The 23989-nt window shown below is 46.2% G+C and overlaps 1 protein-coding gene across 10 annotated transcripts in view; it reads left to right on the forward strand.

Annotated features, from left to right (window-relative positions):
- Positions 1 to 1079: 1079 nt before the first annotated feature.
- LOC142587437 (uncharacterized) overlaps positions 1080 to 23989 on the forward strand; it is a 249503-nt gene continuing 226593 nt past the window's right edge. For 5 of the 10 annotated variants that reach the window (XM_075698451.1, XM_075698455.1, XM_075698454.1 and 2 more), the window contains exons 1-4: positions 1080 to 1435; positions 1817 to 1963; positions 15324 to 15413; positions 18263 to 18351. In XM_075698451.1, the coding sequence (XP_075554566.1) occupies positions 1416 to 1435; positions 1817 to 1963; positions 15324 to 15413; positions 18263 to 18350 (345 nt within the window). In that variant the 5' untranslated portion in view covers positions 1080 to 1415 and the 3' untranslated portion in view covers position 18351. The remainder of the gene's footprint in view (positions 1436 to 1816; positions 1964 to 15323; positions 15414 to 18262; positions 18352 to 23989) is intronic. The other 5 variants (XR_012829530.1, XR_012829531.1, XM_075698450.1 and 2 more) reach the window with 4 other exon arrangements.

Here is a 23989-nt window from a genome sequence, read left to right on the forward strand (position 1 = left end):
GTGCAGGGGGATCTGGGATGGTCTTCTTTCGAGGGCAGAGAGGCTAGTAGCAAGGTAGCATTTGAGGAGCTATTGAGAAAAATGGGGGAAATGCAGTGGGCTAGGAAGGTTTTCAGTTACTTATACACGAGGAATGTTAATTGACACAAGGTGAAGGAAGCGAACTAGAAAACTGACAAGCAAATACTTGGGAAGCAGTTGGGGGACAGCTAGGTAAGGAATCATCCGTCAAGAAAAAAGGTTAAGAAGACAGAGAGGGGTATGTGGAAAACAGAGATGCAAACCAAATCGGCATTAGAGACATACAGGACGTTTAAGCAAGAAATAGCCAAAGAAAATACTTACGATAACTCTAAGGGAAGCTCATTGTTGTTTGAAGCCAGGACAGGTGTACTGCGGACTAAAACGTACCGAGCCACACTCTAAGAACAGTTTACACCCTTTGGCTTGCCCCTTCTGCCACACAAAGATAATCGTCATCTGCCTTGATGCGTTTCCTTTCTTTATCGCTGCGAGCCCAGAACTTTCCAGTAACGAATGGCACGCGTGTTATCAGCATAGAACAGTTTACACCCTTTGGAGTGCCCCTTCTGATAACGCGCGTGCCGTTCGTCACTGGAAAGTTCCGGGCTTGCAGCGATAAAGAAAGGAAACGCATCAAGGCAGATGACGATTATTTTTGTGTGGCAGAAGGGGCAAGCCAAAGAGTGTAAACTGTTCTTAGAGTGCAGATGCCAGGAGATAGATTTGTTGTGCGGGGCGTGTGGAGAGGAGGAGGAAACGGCTGAACACCTGATACTTGCTTGTAAACAACTTAATTCACCCTGCAGTTGAATCTAACGGGGAACTATTCAAAGATTTGGGTTTTAAAGACAGTGAAAGTAGAATAGACTTTGAACAGGTAGAAATAACTAAACGGAGACTATCTGATTGGTGGATAATATCAAAGCAAAAGTAAAGGAGTAAATACATAGGTATGCATGCATATAGTGCCATTCAAGGCTAGGTGGCGCGCGCCGCCGCCCGATTCAAAGGTTTGAGCTTTAGTCATCCATCCACCCTCCAGCGCGAGACGCCCATGGCGGGACCATTAAGAACATGTGACATAAACAAAAGGTCATGCAGAAGGTAGAAAAACACCAGCGCGGGCGGCATGAATTATGTTGAACTCTTGTTGGTTTTCGTCGAAACCTGCGGTGTGCAGCTTAAAGTGAACAATGGACAGTATTTCTCAACTGTTTAGCTTCTGTGCTAGTAGCGATGAACGCCCTGCTGCAGTCGTGTTATGCTCGACGTGGTCAACCTTCAAAACTCTCGTTACCACGTTCGCTTAGCAGCCAAGTGCGTCGTCTTCAGCGCGCGCATCTGCCGTGTTCAATGAACTCTGCGTGTCTGCTACAGATTTCGCTGCGTCTATGGGAAGCCAGGAGACGAGGTATGCTTCACAGTGCCGCTGTCAGATCCGCCTAATTGCTGCCTATTTTTTGCTTTCTCATCCGTGACTGGTATCAAACTCCAGCAATTGCCAAGTTCCGTTCTGCTTTCTGTATTCACTCTAATCAAGTGTAGCCCGCAACTGTAGAAACTGTTGATGTGCGGTTAATTTCTCCGTTGTCTCTACTTACTGCACCAGTATAGCAGCGAACGTACCGTTTCTTTTGATGGTGTCGCACTGCGTTTCGAAGTCGACACTGCTACACCGGGAGGTTGTGAGAGAGGTTAAATGACTTTATTATGCAAATAGCTCACTGTCTGAGCTGTCGAACACGGTGACTTTCCACGTTCGAGTGACACTGGCGTTGGTGCGTTGTTTCAGCTTCCTGGAAGATTTGCTTACACCAACTGCTTGGTCTACGACGGAGATGAGGCGCCACTATGAACAGCAAGAGCAACGTGCCCGTTTCATGGCTTGCTTGAAATTGATAAGCGAAGCCTTGCCCGATTCACAGCAGCGTTCGAAGGCGTAAGGGCTGCGACTTCGTAAGGCTGTCAAGAACAGCTTTTTTCTGCAGCTCCTCCATCTGTTCGCGAGAAACTGATTTCGACTGCGCGGGGCCGGTGCCTTGCGGTCGGCGGGCTATTATTTCTTGAATCGTTTCTTTCCTTTTTTTTACACATTGTAACAGTTTATCATTATTGGTATACTTGGCGGCGCCTCCAGGACACCCGAGGGGCAGCAAGGGGACTAAACTTGGAGGCAGGGCTGGACCGTAGGTTCGGGTAGTTCGGGGCTCGCAGAATCCTCGGTGTGCCGGAGTCGTCATCGCATACCCATGGACCGCTCTGGTTCGAGGTTTCAAGGATAGAAGTGCTACGTCAAACTATCGAGCTGTGCCAACTTGCGCCAGAAAGCTAAAGAATGAAGTCGCTAAATTTTGTAGGATGTTCGTGTTCAGTGGCAACCACACAGCCATGTGTGGGCCAGCATTACGTCCTAGAAGTCAAGCTAAGACAATGCGTTTCAGTGTCGGCATCTTTGGAATGTGGGTGTGTTTGGTGGGGCATTATAACTTGGCCTCAGGAAAATGAAAATCCTTTGTGCTATACAATGCATTACAAATAATTTATGCATTTGCATAATGTGCGAACCTGCTAAAGATGAGTTCAACTGGCATTCTTTTTAGAGGGCAGTCAGGAGAAAGAAAGCCACCCTCTCAGCTGAATGAATAAGTTGTACTCACTTGGTAAGCCCCATTGGTAAATCTGCGTCGATTAATGGCAAACACCATGTGTGTAACGTTAAAATATATTTCGCACGTGCACCACACCATGTACCGTGATGGTAGTGCGGGCATGCTAACAAACGAGCTGTTTGCTTTCGGGAAACTTCTTGACCAGGAACGTCCAACGACAACCGTAATCAGACTCAAATTTGAAATCCGGGTACCACACCATACAATATCACTTTCGCGGTCACAAACCGAGGATGTAAAGTTTTAGTTTCAATCTATTGTACCTTCCCAATGGCAGTTGCAAAGGGTCGGAGAATGTGCAGACGTAAATTGTATTCGCGGCAATGATGTTCACGACATGACTGGCGCAGTTCAAGTTGGAAAATCTTAAGAAACCATTGCTTGGTATTCAAAATACCAGCCGTTTCACTGACTTTATGGGGTAGCCCTGATAATTGAGGTTGTGCAAAATATTGGTTGGTGATGCTGATCGGAAAGCCACTGAACACTTTTTTTTTTTCCCTGTATTCTTTTCATATATGTCAGTTTATTTTGTTACTTCTTTCCCCCAAGTTATTTGAAGTACTGGCAAACACGCAATGACCAACAAAGTAACTTCACATTTATTCTGTGGTACCCGGCTACGCCAACTGAAAGTCGCCAAGAATGCAATAACGGAGGGCATTATGCAATTGGCGTTCAGTATATGTTGGGTGTTGTTCATGGTTGTCATAGTCGCTATTTCTTGTTCATTCTATATGAACATGCCAATAAGTAAACTTTATAAACTCACCTGATTGATGAGATGTCAATGAAGATTTGTGAAGGATGTTGAAAATGAGCGATAACTGGATTTAAAGCAACCTAGGATTTGCATTATTCAATATACTTATTCAAAAAGTCAGGTAATTAATGTTAAATTAAATGTAAGTATTAGTTGTTTGTACACAATGGAAAAGAAAACTCTGGACTAGCATTAACAATAGCCTATCAACATACGGTTGGCGCTGTTTGCATAAATTCCTTGGTTATTTTTTTTTCTTGGCCATATTTAGTTGGCTTGTCCAGTGTATGTAACTTAATAATGGTTTCCGAGAAACATGTGCTTCCTTTGCCAGGTGCGAGACATTTTTTTCTTTTAGTGAACATTCCTCTACCTTGTGGGCTTCTGCAGAACTGATTTGCTGTAGCCTAATAGTCCTCTGCAAAGTCAAAAATAGAACATGTTCTCTTGATTTGTCTGTATTTCTCTCATGTTGATCCTTAACTAGCATGCTCCAATATGCGTACATTCTGCTCCAAATCGCACAATTCTTGCTCCGAACCTTCTCCAATGTGCCAAATTGGCTGCTCCTAGAGCTGCACGAAAACTGCTGCCCCTTGGGAGTCCTGGAGATTTTGCGCCACCTACTTTACTATAATTTCAGGTGTTCTTTTGAGGCCTCTGTTTGCCAGTTACACATGCCCTCCTGGAGCAGTGGTTGTAAAAAAAATCAATCTAGTGACAGGGGTGGCAAAGGGGGACTGCAGCGCTATCTTGTGAATGCGCAACGTCTCCTGCAATATGCAATGACAACCTAGTGCCTTTGGTCGGTAGAGCTGAACTTGGCGTCACCAATAATTGACCAAGTCAACGGAGTTCTGTGAAATTTTTGAAGACCTTTGAGCCGTGCATGACGTTACCCTTGTAGAAAGCATGCTTACACACTAGAGCACTGTAAGCAATTCATTTGAAAAAGAACAGCAAGGTGGCATTTATCTTGTAAAAGTAACCTATTCTCTTGAGGCAACAACGAACACTAGCCCTGCGCAATCGCAACAGTGCAGCCAGCATGGTCATGGTGATCTGTATTGCCATTCCTCTTGCATCATGTGATCGACAAAAAATTGTGAACTGGCTTTTAACTGGAGGAATATAAAACAAACAAAAGCAGGAATGAATGGGTCTTCTAGTGTAGAATTCCAGTCATTTCTTTGTCTCAACAGCCTCCCAGTGTGGGAAGTGCCCTCTGGGCTTAAGTCCTCAGTGACTGGTTGCACATTGCAAGTGTTTGGGGCTTTGCAGTGCACATTGAAAGAAGGCAAAAATTCGAAGATGCAGGATGTGGCGGGTGGTTTCTTTTGCTGCTGCACTGGGATGAATTGGGTTGAAGTCCTTAATGAATCGGAAGCGCAGTGACTGTACAAAGGGCTGTGCTTCAGGCCTCGCTCGGCAGGCCACTTTCCCTGGAGTTATGGTAGATGAGCTCCTTCTCTTTGGCACTCTTCTTTGACATAGTAAATGCCCATTGCAGTCTTTTGTTGTGCCATTTGCTTCTAGCTCAACTTCTGCTATCTGCTTCCTCAAGTTTCTGGTGATAGGCCGTTTGAAGAGGCTCTGTGAGCCAAACAGAAGTGGCTGTAATGTTTGGTCAGCCTTTTCGTCCACTTCACCCACTTGGTGTTAAGGCACTGCAACACGCATAATTGAAGGCTTCACAAGCCCATCTGCAGCCCTGCATAGCAGCAATGTAGAGCTTATAAGGTAACTTTGCCATGACTTTATGGGGCTCAAACGAAGACCGAGGTCTCCTTGTGCGGCCTCATTTGGCGCGAATGTTCGCACACCCAATGTTGCTTGGCCCACTTCACACTGTTGTGTCTCAAGTGTCTGCCTTGTCATAGAAGATAAGCAGAAGTCTGAGTTTCTGAATATTAGATCAATCATCACTGCTGTCTTTCAGCAGGCACGTATGGACTCAAACATGCTCAATGACCACAAAGTCCAATTTCCAAGGAAATCCTGAAGTGTGACAGCCTTTACCCAGGCCTTTTCTTGAAACCTGTAGAGGGAATTGAGGGTGGTTGCAACCTAACACTCTGAGATATGCTAGTTAACGTGTCTCCTTGTACACTGCAAAGTGCACTACTCTTGATGATTTCTTAAAGGGCCCCTGAAACGGTTCAGACAAATTTTGTAGATGCATAGGGTACAGCTAAAGTTAACCATTCGTGCCACAATTTGTGTGAAACGTCTCACATTAACAGAGCTACGGATGATTACAAGTTGCCCTCCTTCGTAGTCATGCATTTCTCCTCAACTCTTTCGCCGAGTGATTCGGGCTAAGCTCCGCCTTCACTGGCTCTGCATCATGATGGCACATTGTGTCGTCAACTTCCGGTTCTCTAGCAGCGCACGCGCGAAGCCTCTTCAAACTCTCTGCCAGCTGCTTGGCAGACGACCCCAAGCGAGAGCTATCGAAGCAGCATGCGTTGCGAGCATTCTGTCACTGGGCCGAACATGTCTGGTATTCCTGTAACCACAGGCGAGCTGGGCGTTTTGACGGATGGCTAGAGGCACAAATTCAAGCTGATGAATGAATTTTAATGTTGATGTACTTGAGCTGCCTAATCGGTCTGCACGGTCCAGCCACCTGTTGGCGCAGAGCTTAACCAGTCAAACAAAGCGCTAATATTGCTCTAACAAAGTGTAAAACATTTTAAACATTTACAAAAACAATGTTAGCAATTACACTCCTGTGAAAAATTTACACCAGCAGCAAAGAATACTTTTTGTTACTGCTACTGTGTGTGGCTGAGCTCTGTGCCACCAGGTGGCTGCACCGTGCAGACCATTCACAATTGTGCTTCTGCTCATCCCATGAAACGACATGGTCAAACGGCCAGGCCCTGTCCCCTTGCACTTGTGTTTACCCTAATACCGGACTCGCGAGACGCTATTGCGTTAGTATTCTTCCAGTGTAAAGTCATGGCCGCAAACGCGTAAATCCTGACGCCAATCGGATAGTGTCAGTTCGATGCGCTGCAGCCAGTCCGCTCGTCTGCTGCCTTGCAGAGGGACACGTCACAGCTTCACATATTGCCAGTCGCTACGTTTGCAGTCCACAATGCAACAAAGCTGAATCAGTGCTCGCGGAAAAACTGAGACCAACTCTGACCGCGGAGCTCTCGTCAAAATGGAGCACATTGTAACACAAGCAGACGACGCTTGCTGTGTGCCGGAAGTGCTTAAATGTACTGAGCAATTGTTCTTGTGCGCTCTTTCTGTTACATTGTTTTTATAGAAACAAATTAACTAACATTCCAACTATTACGAACAACACTTGTTCACCATAAAGTTGGAAAAATTATTAATGATGATGCCCGGGGCAGCCAATCGGATAGCTCGCCCTACTAACGTCATTGGGGTAAATGACTTCAAATTAGGGGTGGCTTAAAATTCAGCCAAGCGATGTGCTGCGATCGGCAGCGATCTACATTTTTAAAACCTTATAATAAATTACACGCTTTATGCAGAGCACTTAGATGATTCAATTAATGATCAGAAGGACCTACTCTAACGACTCAATACGTTTGTACAAAATTGTGAAAATCGTTTCAGGGTCCCTTTAACACGGAAGTGCAGACTGAAAGATATACCTCATCTGAGTATTGTTAGGAGGTTGGTGGGGCTATGTGCCAGTGGCACAATATCATCTGTGTATAGCAGAGCAGGCAGAACATCTTTTTTGGTGAGCCCTTTATACCCATTTACAAGTAGTGGACACTTCATCCACACTCCCAGCTGCCTTTCCATGCCAGAGATGAATAACATGAAAAGCATTGGGGGCATTGGGTAGCCCCGTCTGTCACCTTTGGACCTCTTATTAGATTAGTGCTACCACTTTCCCAGTTAAGTACACACAGCCTGGTAATCTGTACATACGGCCTGCAAGATGGGAGGCAAGCTCTCTAGCAACTGCAATCTCTTGTGCTCAATGCAGTTCTGAGTAACACCTAAGAAAGCCATTACTATTTCTCGACCCTCAAGTCTAGTTGTTTCTGTTTCCTGAGGTGTGATGTATAGGTGGTCTGCTAGACGTCTTCCCGGACTAAATCCATTCTGCATTTCTCTTAGGGCGCCAATCTCCTCTGCCATTGCTGGATCTGACCCCCAAGTGTAATGATCAAACAGCCTGTGTAAAGCCAATGTCACTGTGATTGCACTGTAGCTTCAGGTAGGCATATGCTGGCACCCTTACGAGCCTGATCATGGAGGCACCTGAGGTTTGCGATATGGTTCCACTTTGCAGCACTGCAGTAAGTGCATGCTGCATTAGCTGCCTGGTTCTTGCCATTATGTCGCAGGTATGCCAGTGATCAACAATTTCAGTTGAGTCAGGTTCCTCGTTTATGACCAGCTTGTGTTGTTTTTGTGCCTGTTTTTGTGCCTTTAGATCTGCTGCTACTTCCCTGTTTCACCAATTTTCGGTAGTATATACACAGTGTAGTTACACCTCCAGTGTAGGGTAGCAAACAGGACGCTCCTTTGGTTAGCTTTCCTACCTTTCCTCTCCTTACTTTCTTTCACTATCCATGTTTCACCAACCCTCGTGCCTTCCATGTCCTCTGCCCTTCGTAGTCTGCAGGTGAGCCTGATGTTTCGCCATGGCAGCTTGTATCTGTGCTTAAAAATCTATGTAGCACTTTATATAAGCTGTTTCTGCATCCCGCTCTCGCTGCCAGTCTGGCAGAGTACATTTCACCTATCTGGAATAAGATAGCTGGAGACATAAGGCTAGTCAATACATGTGGTTTTGTCTCTAACCTCCCTGGGGATCTTGCAAGTACATTTAAGGGTAGTGTTCACCGTGACCAGGGCTATCCCTTCTGCCCTGTCTCAGGAGTAACCTGGCCATCTGATCTGTGGCTATGTCCAGCTCCTCTACGAGAGCATCAAAATCCCCCACTGAGATCATAGTAAAGGCTAAATTCACTATGTTCCCTTCTACGCATGCCAAATTTTAGTATTATGCTCATATGTACTTCTAGGCCTCCGCTAAGGTAAAAGACTTCCAAAGTCACTCTTCGTTATCCCAGCTGCGCTGCCATCTACATATGTTCTGCACAAGACTGCACTGCTATTGTCAACTGTGATTTGGTACTGATGAAAGAACATATCCCTCCACCTTTACCCTCTTTCACCATGCTTGAGGCCTTCCCATACATAATTTGTGTGTGGTGCTAGAGTATTGCCATTTCTATAATGCATATCTGCAAAGCACACTGCAGTGACTTTGTGCCTGTCTATGATCTGATTCTTCACAATTTTTATTCTCATGTTCAGGCAGTGTAGCTACATTTTCTTCCGATTCTTTTCATGGTTCGTGTCCTTTTCTTCCCTGAGCTGCAATCTGTTCGTTTGTTCTGACAAGTCCCTGGTTTGATGTCCATTTTCCATTTTTTTTTTTTGCACCTTCCCATACTTTACCTTTGACCTCATGCTGGCCACTCTACCTTGTGGCCAGCATGAGTATTTGCCAAGGTTGAAGACTGGGTGTGTTGGTATAGCATATTAGATGCGCAACATTTTAGGCTAAACCCAATGAGAGTGATATTGTGTGTGACGACGACGAGCAACGGCTTCGAGGGACGGATCGGGCCGTTGCTTGAGCAGATCGCTTGGTCTTGTTGCACGATTGCTCGGTTCTGCAAATCTAGAATTCCCCGCTCGTCACCCAGAAGTGCTATGAGCGACTAGCTAATAGTGCGAAGCCGGAACTGGATGTACGTCACTCAAGTACTACCGATTGTGGCACGGAACGAGCAAACAATTTAATTTTTATAGTGCGAGGATAAGAACCTACTGGAAGACCTTCAGAAATATTTTATGCTGCTTTTTACAGTAAAACATGTCAACTTAAGTTAATAAAGCACGCATAATGCTAGTTTCTGCGCCTATATTGCTGCCCTCATACCGGCAACACTGGGGAGACATCGCTCGAAGTCATCGCTCGCATGAGGTACGATTTGTAGGCGACGAGCGAATGCGACAGCCATCTCCATCGTGTCGCTTGTCGTTGTCGCGCGCAAGCTCTCTTGCATGGGGTTTATACTTTTGGCGAAACACACAGAAGAGAAACACACACCACAGAGCGAACTGGAATGGCATGAGTAACCGCAGTAGCTACTTGTGCATCCCACACTTCCGATTTTGAGTAATTGGTTGCGCAAAGATTTCTTATTAGCTCATTCATAGTTCAGAACTGGACTCAATGGTTGTGCTTGGCAGTCTGTCAAGTGGTTCGCTTCAACTGGCGGCAGTTTTCATCCCCATTTACGTAGGCACTGCATATGAACTCTGACTCTTGATTGGTGTATCTCTGTTGTCAAGCCAGTGCTTGTTCTGATTTCCTGTGCTATTTATTTTATTTTATTTATTCCGTACTGCCAGCCTGTTTTAGAGGCCCTAGGCAGGAGTGGGATATACATAAAGGCTTTAAGAACCTAATAACATGTGAAACACAAGAAAGAAAAAAAAGAGATAAAGAAAAGAGAAAAAAAGGTGGAAACAAGCAAAGCGTCATCTTGGTACAATGCAAAAGAAAGAAACAACAATAAAAAGGAAGGAAGATATCAAAGAATTCTGCAATACAGCACATGTTTACACAATGGCTTATACACACACACACACACACACACAAAGAAATTAACGGTGCCCTTAACATGATATGATCTATATCACATAGTGTATGGAATAGGATAGAAATCGTGGGAAACGTTTCGGTTCATAGATTAATGAGTGCGTGCATGAAGGACGATATGGTTGAGCTTTGAAGAACTTTTTCAGGCAGGGCGTTCCAGTCATGGATGGTTCGGGGGAAAAAGGACTGCTTAAATAATGTATGGTGCGAATACTCGTCTAACCTGAATGAATGTGATGAACGCGTTAGGCGCCGGCTACACGGGGTAATATACAATTTTTTTATCTAGTTTTACATGCTCCCGATGAATTAAATATAACATTTTGAGCCTCTCTCGATACCGTCTTGCCTCTAGGGTTTCCAGGTTCGCCTGCTGTAAAAGCGTGCTAACTGATGTATGACGGCGGTAGGAATTAAAAATAAACCTGACTGATTTCCGCTGTATCATTTCAGTCATATTTATGCTTGCTTGGGTGTAAGGATCCCAGACAGGAGTAGCGTACTCTAACAATGGTCTGATGAAAGTCTTGTATGCTAATAATTTTGTACTACTTGTAGATTTAGCCAAGGTCCTCCTCAGGTATCCGAGCTTATTCATGGCTTTCTTTTTAATGTGAGCTACATGGCTATTCCACCTAAGGTCCGACGTAATTACTAAACCAAGGTATTTATATTCTGTAACAGAGGATAAGTTATGGCCATTAATGCTGTATACAAAGGGTAACGGCTTCTTTTTGCGTGTAATGATCATTGATACTGTTTTTGTTAAGTTAATGTTCGTTTGTCACTCTAAGCACCAAGTCGCTATTGCTGATAAAGATGAATTCAGGATCGTCTGATCTGCCTTGCTGTGAATTTCATGATAAAGTACGCAGTCATCTGCAAACAGCCGAATTTTAACTGGTATATTATTCACTATATCATTGATAAAAACTAGAAAGAACAGAGGGCCCAAGACTGATCCCTGTGGGATTCCAGATTGAACATCGGATAAGTCTGATTTCGCATCATCAACAACGACTTTCTGTTGCCTGCCCGTAAGATACGCCTCAATCCAGTGAAGTAGTTGCTCGTTTTTGAGAATAGGTTTTAACTTCGATAACAGCTTTTGGTGGGACACACGGTCGAAGGCTTTTTCAAAATCTAAGAATACCATGTCAATTTGGCCTTGACCGTCTAGTGCTGCCGCAATTTCATGCACTGTTTCTAATAGTTGTGTAACAGTGGATTTCCCACGACGGAAGCTGTGTTGTCGTGGGTCACAGAGGCCATTACTTTCTATGAAGACTGAGATGCGCCTAAATATTATGTGTTCTATCACTTTTGATGAAGTGCAAAGTAGGGAGATAAGACGGTAAGATTGGAGCAATGAATGGTCGCTTGATTTAGGGATGGGAATTATTTTTGCATGTTTCCAGTCACGTGGGATTTCTGCACATGAAAGTGATTTATTATAAATAACGTAAAGATATTTTGCGCACCATTCAGCGTATCTCATCAAAAAAGCATTAGGTGTTTCGTCGACGCCTGGCGACTTCTTTATATCAAGATCAAGAAGCAAGGACAGTACACCTGCTTCGTTTACGTCGAGATCACCGATGGGTGGAATATCATTTAAAGCAGCTATGTGCGGTGTCTTTCCATCATCCCTCGTGAACACAGAGCAAAAGTACTTGTTAAGTGCATTTGCAATTTTCAGTTTATCTTTCAGTATGAAACTATCCACACAAATATCGGACACGTGGGTTTTCCTTGGCGATAAGTACCGCCAGAACTTATCCGGGGATGACAGAAGAAAATATTTTAAAACAACATTTTGATAGTCTTTTGCTTTCGAAATCCCAGTTTTTAGCTGTAGATGCAGATTGGTTAGCTTTTCGGCGTTAGCCTTTGAGGGTCGTGCTTTATGTTGCTTTCTTACTTGCTTTAGTTTTCGCCCAAGTCGTACGAGGTCTCTTGTCATCCACGGATTTGTTTCACATACAACTTTCTGCTTTATGGGCACAAAAGTGTCGATACAGTTGTGAACAATATTTTTAAAGAAACACCATAAATTGTCAACGGACACAACGTGAGATTTGAAAGAGATGCAAATTCAGAAAATTTACTGTCTAAGGCATCAAGTATGTCGACATCACTAGCGCGCAAGAAGTCAGGAATCGAGTACTGGTTTTTAGAGGGTTTTAACCTGAAATTTAGCTCTAGAGTAAGGCATATCATTCTATGATCCGAAATTCCCTGGAATATGTTGACACTCGCATTACGATTGAGGACTTGGTCGTTTACAAGAAAGAGATCTAATGTGCTTTGCGCGCGAGTCGGTTGTTTTACCAGTTGAGTCAAAGCATGAAAAAGAACGATGTCAGTTAAAGGCTCAGCTGCCGCGCAAAGGGCATCAGGGAAATCAGTTGACCAGTCCACTGACGGGACGTTGAAATCACCAGCAAGCAAAACATTCTTGCCATGTATGCCAGTTGTACACAAAAATTCATTCAGAGCGTCGAAGAATACGTCGCAATGTGGTGGGCGGTAAAAACCACCGATTATAATATGGAAATCGTCCAAAAACACTTTCGCGATGACTCATTCAGTGCCGGCAATATCAGGTAACCTTTGTACTTGCAAACAGTCTTGAAACATCAAAGCGACTCCGCCTCCGCGGGAATCTCGATCCTTCCTGTATATTTTGTACCCTGGTGGTGTTATCTCGAAGTCCAGGATGCCAGAGTGCAACCAAGTTTCAGTTATCATTACATGTGGCTCATGCGCCACTGCAATGCTATGCAAGTCGGAAAGTTTGTTCACAATGCTGCGAGCGTTTAAATTAAGACAACGGAAGCTTTCTTGAGTGCCCGAAGAAGTTCACTGTTTCTTCCTAGGTTTTTTGGTGGGTGCTAAAACGGGAATTCTTTTCATTTCAGTAGCGTCCCGGCTATACATTTCTCCGTTTATAACGATTTTGTCATGCACAAGCCTCACTTTTTCGCCGCCCTTTCTGATATTTGCCGTGCTTTCCCATAGATGCCTTCTTATTTGCCTAGTTTCTGCAGAAAAGTCTTCTGCAATCGAGATTTCTTTTCCTTTTAGCTTAGAGCAGTTTCTGAGCACTTTAATCTTTTCACAGTGGTCAATGAGTTTGAGCACAACTGGCCTATTTTTGTTTCGCTTCTTTTGTCCGATTCGGTGAATTCTTTCGACTGTTGACACCTTTACACCGAGCATATTCTCAAATATTTCGGAAACCACAGAATTTGTTAGCGATTGAAACGTTTCATCAGGACGTTCCGGTAAACCAAACACGAGAAGATTGTTGCACCTGCTCCTGTCCTCGAGGTTGATCAATTTACTTTGCATGGTATTTATGGTTGTCTCAAGACTAGAAATCTTGGCCGTAAGTTCTGTAAATGTTACTGTGGAATGTTCGACCTTGGATTCGATAGTGTCAAGTCTTGCTTGCATGGTTTTTTGACCATCAAGTATTTGACGCAATAGCTCCTCTGTGCTCGGCCCGGGGTTCGATTCTATGTCACCGCACAGCATGAGCAATGAAAATGCAACGTCGTGCACAAGAGAACATAACCCGTTTAAACAAGTGGGGCACGTCAGCTGGATGAAACAACGGTTGCTAGTTTTGATAGTCGAATAGCTCTTACTAACCTGCACAAAATACAGAAACGGGTTCATGCTTGTTGGGGAGCCGCTGACGTGCCCACTGAAGAAGCTGTCGTGCATCCCACTTCTTATAGTCCTCGGCTCCGATGACGTCGAACTGGCGGGCGGATGCTCCCGGTCACTGCTGCCGCCGAGGTAACAAAGAAGCCCATCTGCGCAAGCGCCTCCAGTAGTGTCTGCCGATCGGGTGGTGTCCTTTCCTGTTACTGTAGATGCGCCGGTCAGTCCAGCCGAGCCGAGAAGTGCAATCTGCACAAAATACAGAAACGGGTTCATGCTTGTTGGGGAGCCGCTGACGTGCCCATTTATGTGGAGGGTACGGGCGAATTCGATTTCCCTCTGAACTTGGTCTCCAGTTCGCAACTACCCTGGATGCTATGCGCCAGCGTATCCCAAGTCTCGCTCCTCGCTGGGAGCATGGCCTCCTCCTTGATGCTGGTGTTGACTCCCCTTTCTTGAATGGTAAACTCTGAGTTTGATACTCAATCCTCAGAGTTCAGCGACTGCATTGCTGGCATAGCATAAAGGTGTGTATCAGTCGATTTGTGATTGGCTCTCCCCTCCCGTGTATCCCTGATGTGTTTCGATCCCCCACTGCGGTGGTGTAGTGGCTATGGCGTTGTGCAACTAAGCCTGAGGGTGCGGGATCGAGTCCCAGCCATGGTGGCCACATTTCAGTGGGGGTGAAAGGCAAAAACGTGCATGCACCCTGCATTGGGTTCTCGTTAAAGAACCCCAGGTGGTCAAAACTAATCTGGAGTCCCTCACTATGGTGTGCATCATGATCAAATCCTGGTTTTGGTACATAAAACCCCTGAATTTTTTTGGTATTTGAATCATTGTTAAACGGTGTCCCAGCTAAATTTAGCCAGAGTTTAAGTGTATGTGAATGCCACGTAGCTGAACAGAACCAAGGTAATGTTGTTTGCCGTCACTTGGAGGTATTCAGATAAAAAAGAAAAAATTCTACCTAATTACAGTCCTAATTAATTAATCAGCTTCTCAAATGTCATTACATGAAAAGTTTCAATGAGAAAATTGTCGAGCAACATGAACAACTCCCGGTACAGCTTTCTTTCACTCAATACATGTTACATAAGTGTTTTTCCGAGCATGAAAGTAGCAGGCAGTCGCACGGCAAGCTATCTAGCTAACGGTTGTTAGCTAGATAGTTTTCCACAAAAATTACTAGGGATGCTGCAATGGTTCAGCTATCGTGGAAGAAATTATGGTTAGGGCACAGATTTGCCAAATCTTTGCGCTTATGGCTTCCAAAGTCCTTGTGGTGTTATTTATTGCACTTTTTCTTTTTAAATTTCTTGGCATACTTCCTTTAAAAAAACAAAAGCAATAAGTTTCCACTACCATGTGCTATCATTGCAAATTGTTGCATTCGAAAATGATCAATTTGCAATGTCGCGAAGCTGTTTCAAGCCAGTACAAAGCTTAAGCAAATCCATGTGCAGTGGACTTTCAATAATTCCACTCCAGTTAATTTGTTTTTTTGGTTCATTAGGTCACGACCAAAGGACCTGGCCGGCATTCATGCATTTCTGTGGGCCCAAGCATTTGTTATTTCAGTCTTGAATGTATTTGCCTGCACCAGGTAATTCGAACTTGACCAGTCAGCACGCATGTGCCTGACCCCTATGGTATCCCGAACAGCGACTCCTTTAGTGGCTGTGTTTGTCTTCGCATTGCTTGGGGGACATTGAACGTCATCTCCTGTTGAAAATGTCTATTTTCAACCAGCTCTAGAAAGATTTTCAAGCAATAACTGTTATTCACAATATCTGATTAATGATTTCCCCGATCCTAATGTGCACCTTTTTTTTCTCATGAATATTAAGCTGGAAATTGTATGTGTGGTGCAATCGAATAAGAAACCCAAATCGCTTTCACAGCACTTGTATGCTTTACTGCATAACATGAACGTATTGCAGTGAATCTGTCTAGAAAACTGGCTGTTATTGTGCAATCCATACTAGAGCCTTGCCCATTTGTCTTGCTTAAATTCTGGTGCACATTGGATTTATACATTGTTTAATATATGCTTTACTGCATAACATGAATGTATTGCAGTGAATCTGTCTAGAAAACTGGCTGTTATTGTGCAACCCATACTAGAGCCTTGCCCATTTGTCTTGCTTAAATTCTGGTGCACATTGGATTTATACATTGTTTAATATATGCTTTACTGCATAACATGAATGTATTGCAGTGAATCTGTCTAGAAAACTGGCTGTTATTGTGCAACCCATACTAGAGCCTTGCCCATTTGTCTTGCTTAAATTCTGGTGCACATTGGATTTATACATTGTTTAATAGCCTCAGTGTCATTTCTACATTAGTTCTCTATTTTATGCTCATAGAAAGCGTGCACACGTTTGATTCTGGGGCATGTTATGACATAGGCAAATACTGCCTAATGAATTGGCAGTGTGTTTTAGCATTTTTATTGCGACGGCAATTATACGGACACGCCAGGCGCTTTTCCGTCACTGACGTCGTATGCGATAACATCGTGGCTGCGTGCTGTATGCCGTGCGTGCGACTGATAATGTGCGAGGGTGAGCTGAGGATGGTGGCTCAACCTTGTGTGAGCAAGGGAGGAAGACATTTAGGAAGCCTTCCATAAGTCTTGCATTGTGCGCAAGGCACTACTCATTCTACTCCAGCATTCTATTCCAGGGGTGGCTGCGTATAGCGCAGTTGAGTGTGGCTACAAGAGTCCTAGCTTGAAAGCGATCTGCAATGGGCACAGAGTCCATGTGCGCCGAAGGCTGATAGCTTCATGTGCACTGTATTCTTGCTGCTTAGTTCGCGTTGAAGCGAGAGGCAGCACATGAGTCAATTTGCTCACTGCTGCTGCTGCTGCGCTTCCTCACACCGGTGTTTTGCGGTCGAGATAAATGTGTTAATATTTGCCTGTGTGTGCATGGCACTGTTCTTGTTAGTTTAGTTGGTAAGTGTTGGTAATGTTTTCAAGTTTATACGGCTGTTAAAACTACTACCCTTACTTTGTATAGCTGTTTAATAGTTTGCTATCACAATCGGTGCTTCGCCTTTCAGCCAGAACTGCGACTTTTTTCTGCATCTTATTTAATTTAACCTGCTGGACAATTTGATCGATTTTGTTGGTCCGGTCAGGGTTGAATTAATTGAAGTCAACCTACCATTCCTGTACTGGGTGATCCGCCTTGCTTGCTTCTCCCAAAAATGCTATCGCTAGTGTTCCCTCCAGAAATGTTTGTAGGGAACTCTATGGTTAGGTACAGGTGGACATCAGCCTCATAAAGACATGCTGGCAATTGCTCTGCATGGGTGTTGCCCTGTGCTGTATTTAGGAGATAAATTTGCCACCGAGGTTAAAAGTTTTGCAAGTTAGTAAAGCATTGAACGGGGCCAGAATGGGGCAAGTAATTACGTCTAGCTCACAAAGTTCTACAATCAACTAGTGTTAAACATCACTGTCACTACTTGCACAACAGATCGGTGTCACTAGCCAGTCTGGGGAGAAGATGAAACACCACCCGCTTGAGCATCCAGTGCCCTTGCTGGAACACAGAGTCAGCTGATATCAGCACCATGGACATATAAAACTGCCAAAAAGAGCTGTTTCCTCAGTAGTAAACTTTGGGCAGTCTAGCTACTAATGTTAAATATGCCAGCATGTTTGTGACAGAACCATGTACAGGGTCGTCCACTCTTAGGGTGAACACGGCTCACCGTGGCCGCGCTCTGCACGGCGCCCTGGCACCCCACGGAGCGTGGCCACTGTGAGTCAGTGTTCACCCTAAGGGTGGACAACCCTGCACATCAAGAGAGTTAGTATGATTCTCATACTTACTGTAGGCACCAACTGTATGGGAGATGGTGCTATACATTTTGTTCTCTAATAAGGAAGAACTTGCAGCGTGGTTCAGCAGCGTGTGTTGTGGACCAAAGGAATTGGTGCTTCATGAAACACTGTCGCAGTGCTGCTCTGTCACACTGTCAACACAAACACTGTCACCTGCTGCTCAGCAGAAACTGCGCCCTGGCAGCAATTAGGCATGTCACAACACTGGCATGATGAGCACTGGCGTTAAGGGCGTCGGACTTCAATAGCGTGCAAAATGAGACAAAAAGAAAAAGCACCAGTGTTTGTAGCTTCAAGTGCACTGTCCATTTCACGAAGACCACTGCAGACCCCACAGTGTGGTATGCACACAGATGCACCGCCAGAGCACTAGCGCTTTGTGTACAACACTCAATACTCAGGCAGCAGAGGGCAGTGTACATTAGTAATGTATCATTGTACTTTTGGTTGCATGTTAGTGCTTGTGTTGTTTCGCCTTTCTCTCTGTCCTTTATATTGCAATGTTTTATTTTTTACAGTGCTACACGAGGTGGCCTGCACTTCTACACTTCCGAGGGTTGTAAACTTATTTTGTGTTGTTTCCTTCCTTCTAGTCCGTGGTACTTGGGACGTATGCAGCACGTGAGCTGCGCCCATCGGTGTAATCAAGTGAATGTAAGTTCCGTGCGGTCGCCCTATTGAGGTGAGTGCATTCACAAGCAGAAGTTGGAAGCAGAGACTTTTAAGCTTGTCAAGCACTATTTCTGTTGTGAGCATAGCATTTACAACAAGTTTATTCGGAAACTTCAGCCCGCCCATTGTCACGCTCATAAGGAGATTTTTACCAATGCGTGATCCATCGCAAGGTTTTCCTTGCACAATTCACACAGCTTCTTTAGTGCTGTGTGAGCGCAGTAACCTTTAATAGATATTTATTTTACTACTGCTTTTAGGCCCGTATACAGTCATGTTACATTGTTATAGCAAACCACGATGCCATTCGCCATTAATTGCATCATTGACTGCATTACAACATTGCTTGACGCTCGGTGCTCATGATTGGCCCTTGCACCAAAAACACCACATATCATCATAACCTGCAACAAATGTTACTGCTGGAAGCCTTGCCACTCTTTTTTTCAATGTCAGTAACTACGACATCAAAGTGGCCTAGTAGTGAGTTGGCACTAAGTTGAAGTTCATTGACATTTCGCAATTTTACAACATATTTGTACAGGGCGAGTGTGCAGTCGGAGGTCCCAAAGTGAAAACTGTCAGAGGGACCACCTAACAAAAAGTACCGTATTTTCCGGTGTATAAGACGCACCCTTGTATAAGACGCACTCGCCATATATGAAGGCTCTCATTGAAAAAGTTGGTATATAAGACGCACCCGTGTATAAGACGCACCCCAATTTACCCACTTAGGCTAGTCAGGGTTAATTAAACACGCTTGATCGACCATCACCACTCAACCACTGAGCCACCGCGGCGGCCTGTGAGAAGTTCTTAAGCAACGCTAAGTGATCGCAAAAGGCAACACTCACGCCATACCCGCCCACGTTTTAGCAAAAAAGAAAGAAAAATACGACGAAAGAACTCTCCCATATGTCCATAACAACATTTTATTTTTACTTAAAACCATCGAAGTCTTCATCTTCGGATGCGCTCTCAAAAAGCTCGCCCATTTCTGGAGGCAACACGGCTGAAGCATTCTCTTCATACTCAGAACCGCTGGTCTGATTGTCGTCGTGCTCGGTTGGCGATGAAGCTAGCAGGCCAGCCTTCCGGAACCCTGCAGTTATGGTTGCCACTCTAACAGCACTCCAGGCCTCATGGACCCACTTCGCTGTAAGAAGTGCGCCTCATGCGTCCAGTTTGCGGTGTAGCTGTGCTCGCCTTCCGTCATCCACGCCTCCCAAATACGTCGCAAAATAGCTTTAAAGCTGCGGTTGACGGAAACATCCAAAGGCTGTAGAACCTTCGTCAAACAACCGGGTATTATTGTAGGGGTACAGTTCTTCGCCTTGATTTGCCTCAGTGTCAAGTCAGTAATGTGCGCCCGCATGCTATCCATAACCAGAAGGCCTTTCCGGGAGTGAAAAAATCCATCCGGGCGCTTCGAAAAGCACTTTTCGAGCCAAACTCCCATCATTTGCTCATCCATCCAGCCCTTCTGGTTAGTTGTGACAATAACACCAGGCGGAAAGCTTTCTTTTGGCATCGTTTTCCTTTTAAAAATTATCATCGGCGGCAGCTTTGTTCCGTCAGCACAGCACGCAAGTACGACAGTGAAGTGAGACTTTTCGTGCCCAGTTGTTCGTACTGTGACAGTCTTATCACCTTTCTGAGCGACACTTTTTGACATAGGGATGTCAAATGTTAGAGGCACTTCGTCCATGTTTACGATGTGGCTGTCGATGATGTTATTCTTTTCGACTTCCTTCTTCACAAATTCATGGAACTTCTCCACTTTCTCTCCGAAATCGTCTGGTAGTTGTTGAGACATTGTCGTTCGCGCTCTTATTGACAAGGCTTTGCGCTGCATAAATCTATAGCACCATGACGGCCCACCAACAAAATCAGCGGCACCGATTTCACTCGCCAAAGTGCGTGCTTTCAAGCGCAACTGCACGGTTGACAGAGCCCTACCTTGAGCCCGTTGTTCAAGAGCCCACTTGAGGAGCCGGTCTTCAAGTTCAGGCCACCGCGCCTTCTTCCCGCGGTCAGCCTTCTTTCCGCTCTTCATCGCCTGCAGTTTGGCGGACGACTGTCGCCACGTGCGAATCATCTTCTCGGTGACGTCGAAATGGCGGCCCGCAGCCCGATTTCCGTTTTCGGTAGCATACTCGACCGCAGATAATTTGAACTTTGCGGTGTAGCTCTTGCGCAACTTCGGTGGCATACTGTAGTAAGACCGAGCACGACAGGTGTAGGTACCGTTGTCAGATGGGAAGAGGACTTGGCAACCAGAGGCGCCGCGTCCCAGAGCTTTCATGTACTCATCAACCCAGCATCATTCGATACATTGACCCCGGTACTCCCCCACAACCCGGGCTGACTGGGTGGGGGGACTTGGTTCGGGCCAACGGTCCTTCCCGGACAAGGGGGCTGTTGTGGTGCAGCCCAACTGAGGGACTGCACTCAACACACAAACAGCCATGTCGGTCTTGCAGGGCACAAGCCTGACTGACCCTCGGACTGCCCTGACGCAAAAGAGGTCAAGGCATACAACCATGCAGACCACCAAAGCCGTCCGCGGAGCAGCGCGACCACTTGAGGGTGCACCACCACCGGTTCCAGCTTTGGGTTCCACTGAGCCAAACAAAACCCCGTAGATCGACTGGCGCACACGGCCGAGTCGTGCGACCTTTGGAGCATGCATCATAACTTAATGGATAGCTTTCCACCTGACTCGTCAAAAATCACGGCAGGACGAGCCCACACTTCGAGAAACTTCTTCTCGCCCAAGCGGTGCCGCTCCCGGGTGAGGTGGAACCAGACCTCCTTCCGTGCTTTCGCAAGCACTTCGTGAAGGCCCGGTGCCCGACCCCCGAAAATGGCATCGCAGCGTGCCAGCCAAACTTGGTATGAGCACTCGGCGAGGAGAAGCACGAACTGGTTGATCGCCTGATTGGGCAAAGGGTGCAAAAATCGGACTGTCTCATAAGGAACGCCTGGGAGCCTAAATAGACTAGCAACTCTTTGGAGAAGAGCTGCAGGAAGCAAACACTGCGTAAAGGTATGAACTGAGTCCTCACGAGCGCCACAGAAAGGACACACTCCACGAGCCGGGATGGCTGTGAAGGGCCTGTAGCTCAACGGCAGGCACCCTCGCGCCAGGCGGTACATAAAGGTGGCTCGCCTGGCGTCGAGGAAACCGGCCGTAATGAGCTTCCAGTTTGGCCTGTGAATCGACAGGTCGTACCTTTGGCAATGTGGGGGGAGTCCTGGGGTGAGGATATCCACTAACTCTTGGAGTGGAGCTGAAACTACGTCGATGCCTGGGTGAACCTTGCGGAGGCTTACCAAAGAGTTGGCAGCCGCCGCATAAATGGTGGACGGGGTACCTGAACGAGGAACACAGTGGGAAAATGTGCTCTGCGAGAACAAGCGGAGTCGGGTGCTAAGAAAGAAGGAAGTTAAGCTTCGAGTTAGGAGCATATCCGAGTTAAGAGCGACCTGGGTCCACCTGACGTGTAGTGCAGTAGCCACGATGCCCAGGTCGGGAATTCCGAGTCCTCCCTTGTCCCTGGGCAACTTGAGCACCTGCCTAGCTACACAACCAGTTGTACCCTTCCAGAGGAAGCGAAACAAGACCCTCTCCAAGATAAGCTTGGTTCGGGTTGGAATAGGAGACACACACGCCACATACGTCAGAAAGGAAAACAGAAGTGAGCGAAGGATTGTCGCTCGAGCAGTCAAAGGGCATGACAACGCGCTGAATTCCTGAACCCTGGCTTCAAGCTTCTCCTTAGCCTGTTGCCAGTTTTCGGGAGAGAGACCATCTGGTTCGAACTGGAAGCCTAGAATCCGCAGCCGCGTTTTCACGGGGAGACCATGAACGGGCTGCGGACTGGAAGGAGTGGAGTTCAAGTACATTGCTGCACTTTTCGACCTATTCAACCTTGCACCGCTCGCCCCGCAGTAACTGTCCATGACCTCCAGGACGCCGCAAGCTGATGCTTCGTCAGGGACGACAATGGACAAGTCGTCTGCATAGGCAAAGAGTGCAACCGGGGGGGAACCTGGTGGAAGTAGGAACCTGCCAATTCTGCTGTCACAAGACAACCTCTGCAGAAGCGGCTCAAAAGCGAGTACGTAGAGGGCAGGTGAGAGCGGGTCCCCCTGTCGTACACCACGTCCCACAATGAACGACTCCGAGAGGCGGTCTCGTATGAGAACAGCAGAAGTCGGTCGAGAATACAAAGCTTGGACCATATGTCTAAAACCCGCACTAAAACCAGCCTCTTCCAAAACACGGAAAAGGTACCTATGGCTAATGATATCGAAAGCCTTCTCCTGATCGAAGGAGCAAAGAATACCTGGAAGTTTCCTGGTATTTGCCCACAGGAGAAGGTCCCTTAGTGCTATACCGTGAAGCTGAGTAGAGCGCCCCTGGACACAACATGCCTGGTATGGACCCAAAACAGTGCTGAGCACTGGCGTGAGTCGCATACACAGGCACTTTGCTATGAGCTTATAATCGCAGTTCAGAAGTGTGATTGGGCGCCATGCTCTCAGATCGGAGCTCCTCGACTCGTCCTTACAAAGGAGAGTGATTAACCCCTCTCGTTGAGACGCTGACAAAGTCCCTTCACTGAGTAGCCGGTTCACCAGTGATGTGAATGGCTTCCCTAACAGTGTCCAAAATTTAACATAAAATTCGACTGTCAGACCATCGGATCCCGGACTGCGATTACGCTTCATAGACTTCAATGCCGAAAAAAGCTCGTCCTCATCTATGGCTGAGTCGCACACTTGCGGCGGCTCAGCTGGCGAAGCAAAAGGAAACGCAGTTGGAGTGGCAGCTGGTTTGGCATACAAGGTCATGTAAAACTGCCTCGCCAGTGCAAGAACTCCATCTGGTGAATCGACTATGCTACCATCGCTTGGATCTATTAGAGAAGAGAGTTGTGCTCTTCCTTGAGAGATGTTTACGTAGGACGTTTCTGCTGCACCACGCTTCCATTTCCCACAGCTCTGCTCGGGTTCTGGCCCTCAAGCCATCCCAGCGTCGCTGCAGGAGAATCCGAAGTTCCTTTCGGAGTGAGGCCAGCGCCGAAGCAACTCCAGGACCGCCGGACAGTGGCCTCGAGAGCAGGAGGATCGCGTCGGAGACGATTTTAATCTCCTCACGCTCCTCGCGCGCCCGACGCTTGCCCCAAGACCTGAAGCACTCACGCACTCTGACTTTCACGTCATCCCATTCTGTACCACTTAGATTCGCTCTATTGTGCAGCGATCGAAAAAGAATGGATGATACCTCTGCGGTTGCCTGCCTGTCTTTTAGGAGACGTGGATTCAGACGCCACGGTCTCTTCCCTTGCGGGACTATGCTAGAATCGGCGAACCGCAGAATTAGGAAGCTGTGGTCGCTGAGAGCAGAAGGAGTTAACCAAGAAGAATGCATACTAGGAGCCAGTGACGACGAGATGTAAAAACGATCGATGCGGCTCTGCATGCCTCTTCCTGTCCAAGTCATTCCTGACTGACCAGGGCGAAGCACACGCCAAGCATCGACAAGTCCCAGCCCGTCGACGAGCTCTCGTAGTACAACATTTGCACGCCTATCTTGCTGGTTTGGAGTCCCTCTATGCGGAATGCGATCAACCTGTTCT

Source organism: Dermacentor variabilis, chromosome 7 (genome assembly GCF_050947875.1).
Source record: "Dermacentor variabilis isolate Ectoservices chromosome 7, ASM5094787v1, whole genome shotgun sequence".
Lineage (NCBI taxonomy): Eukaryota > Metazoa > Arthropoda > Arachnida > Ixodida > Ixodidae > Dermacentor > Dermacentor variabilis.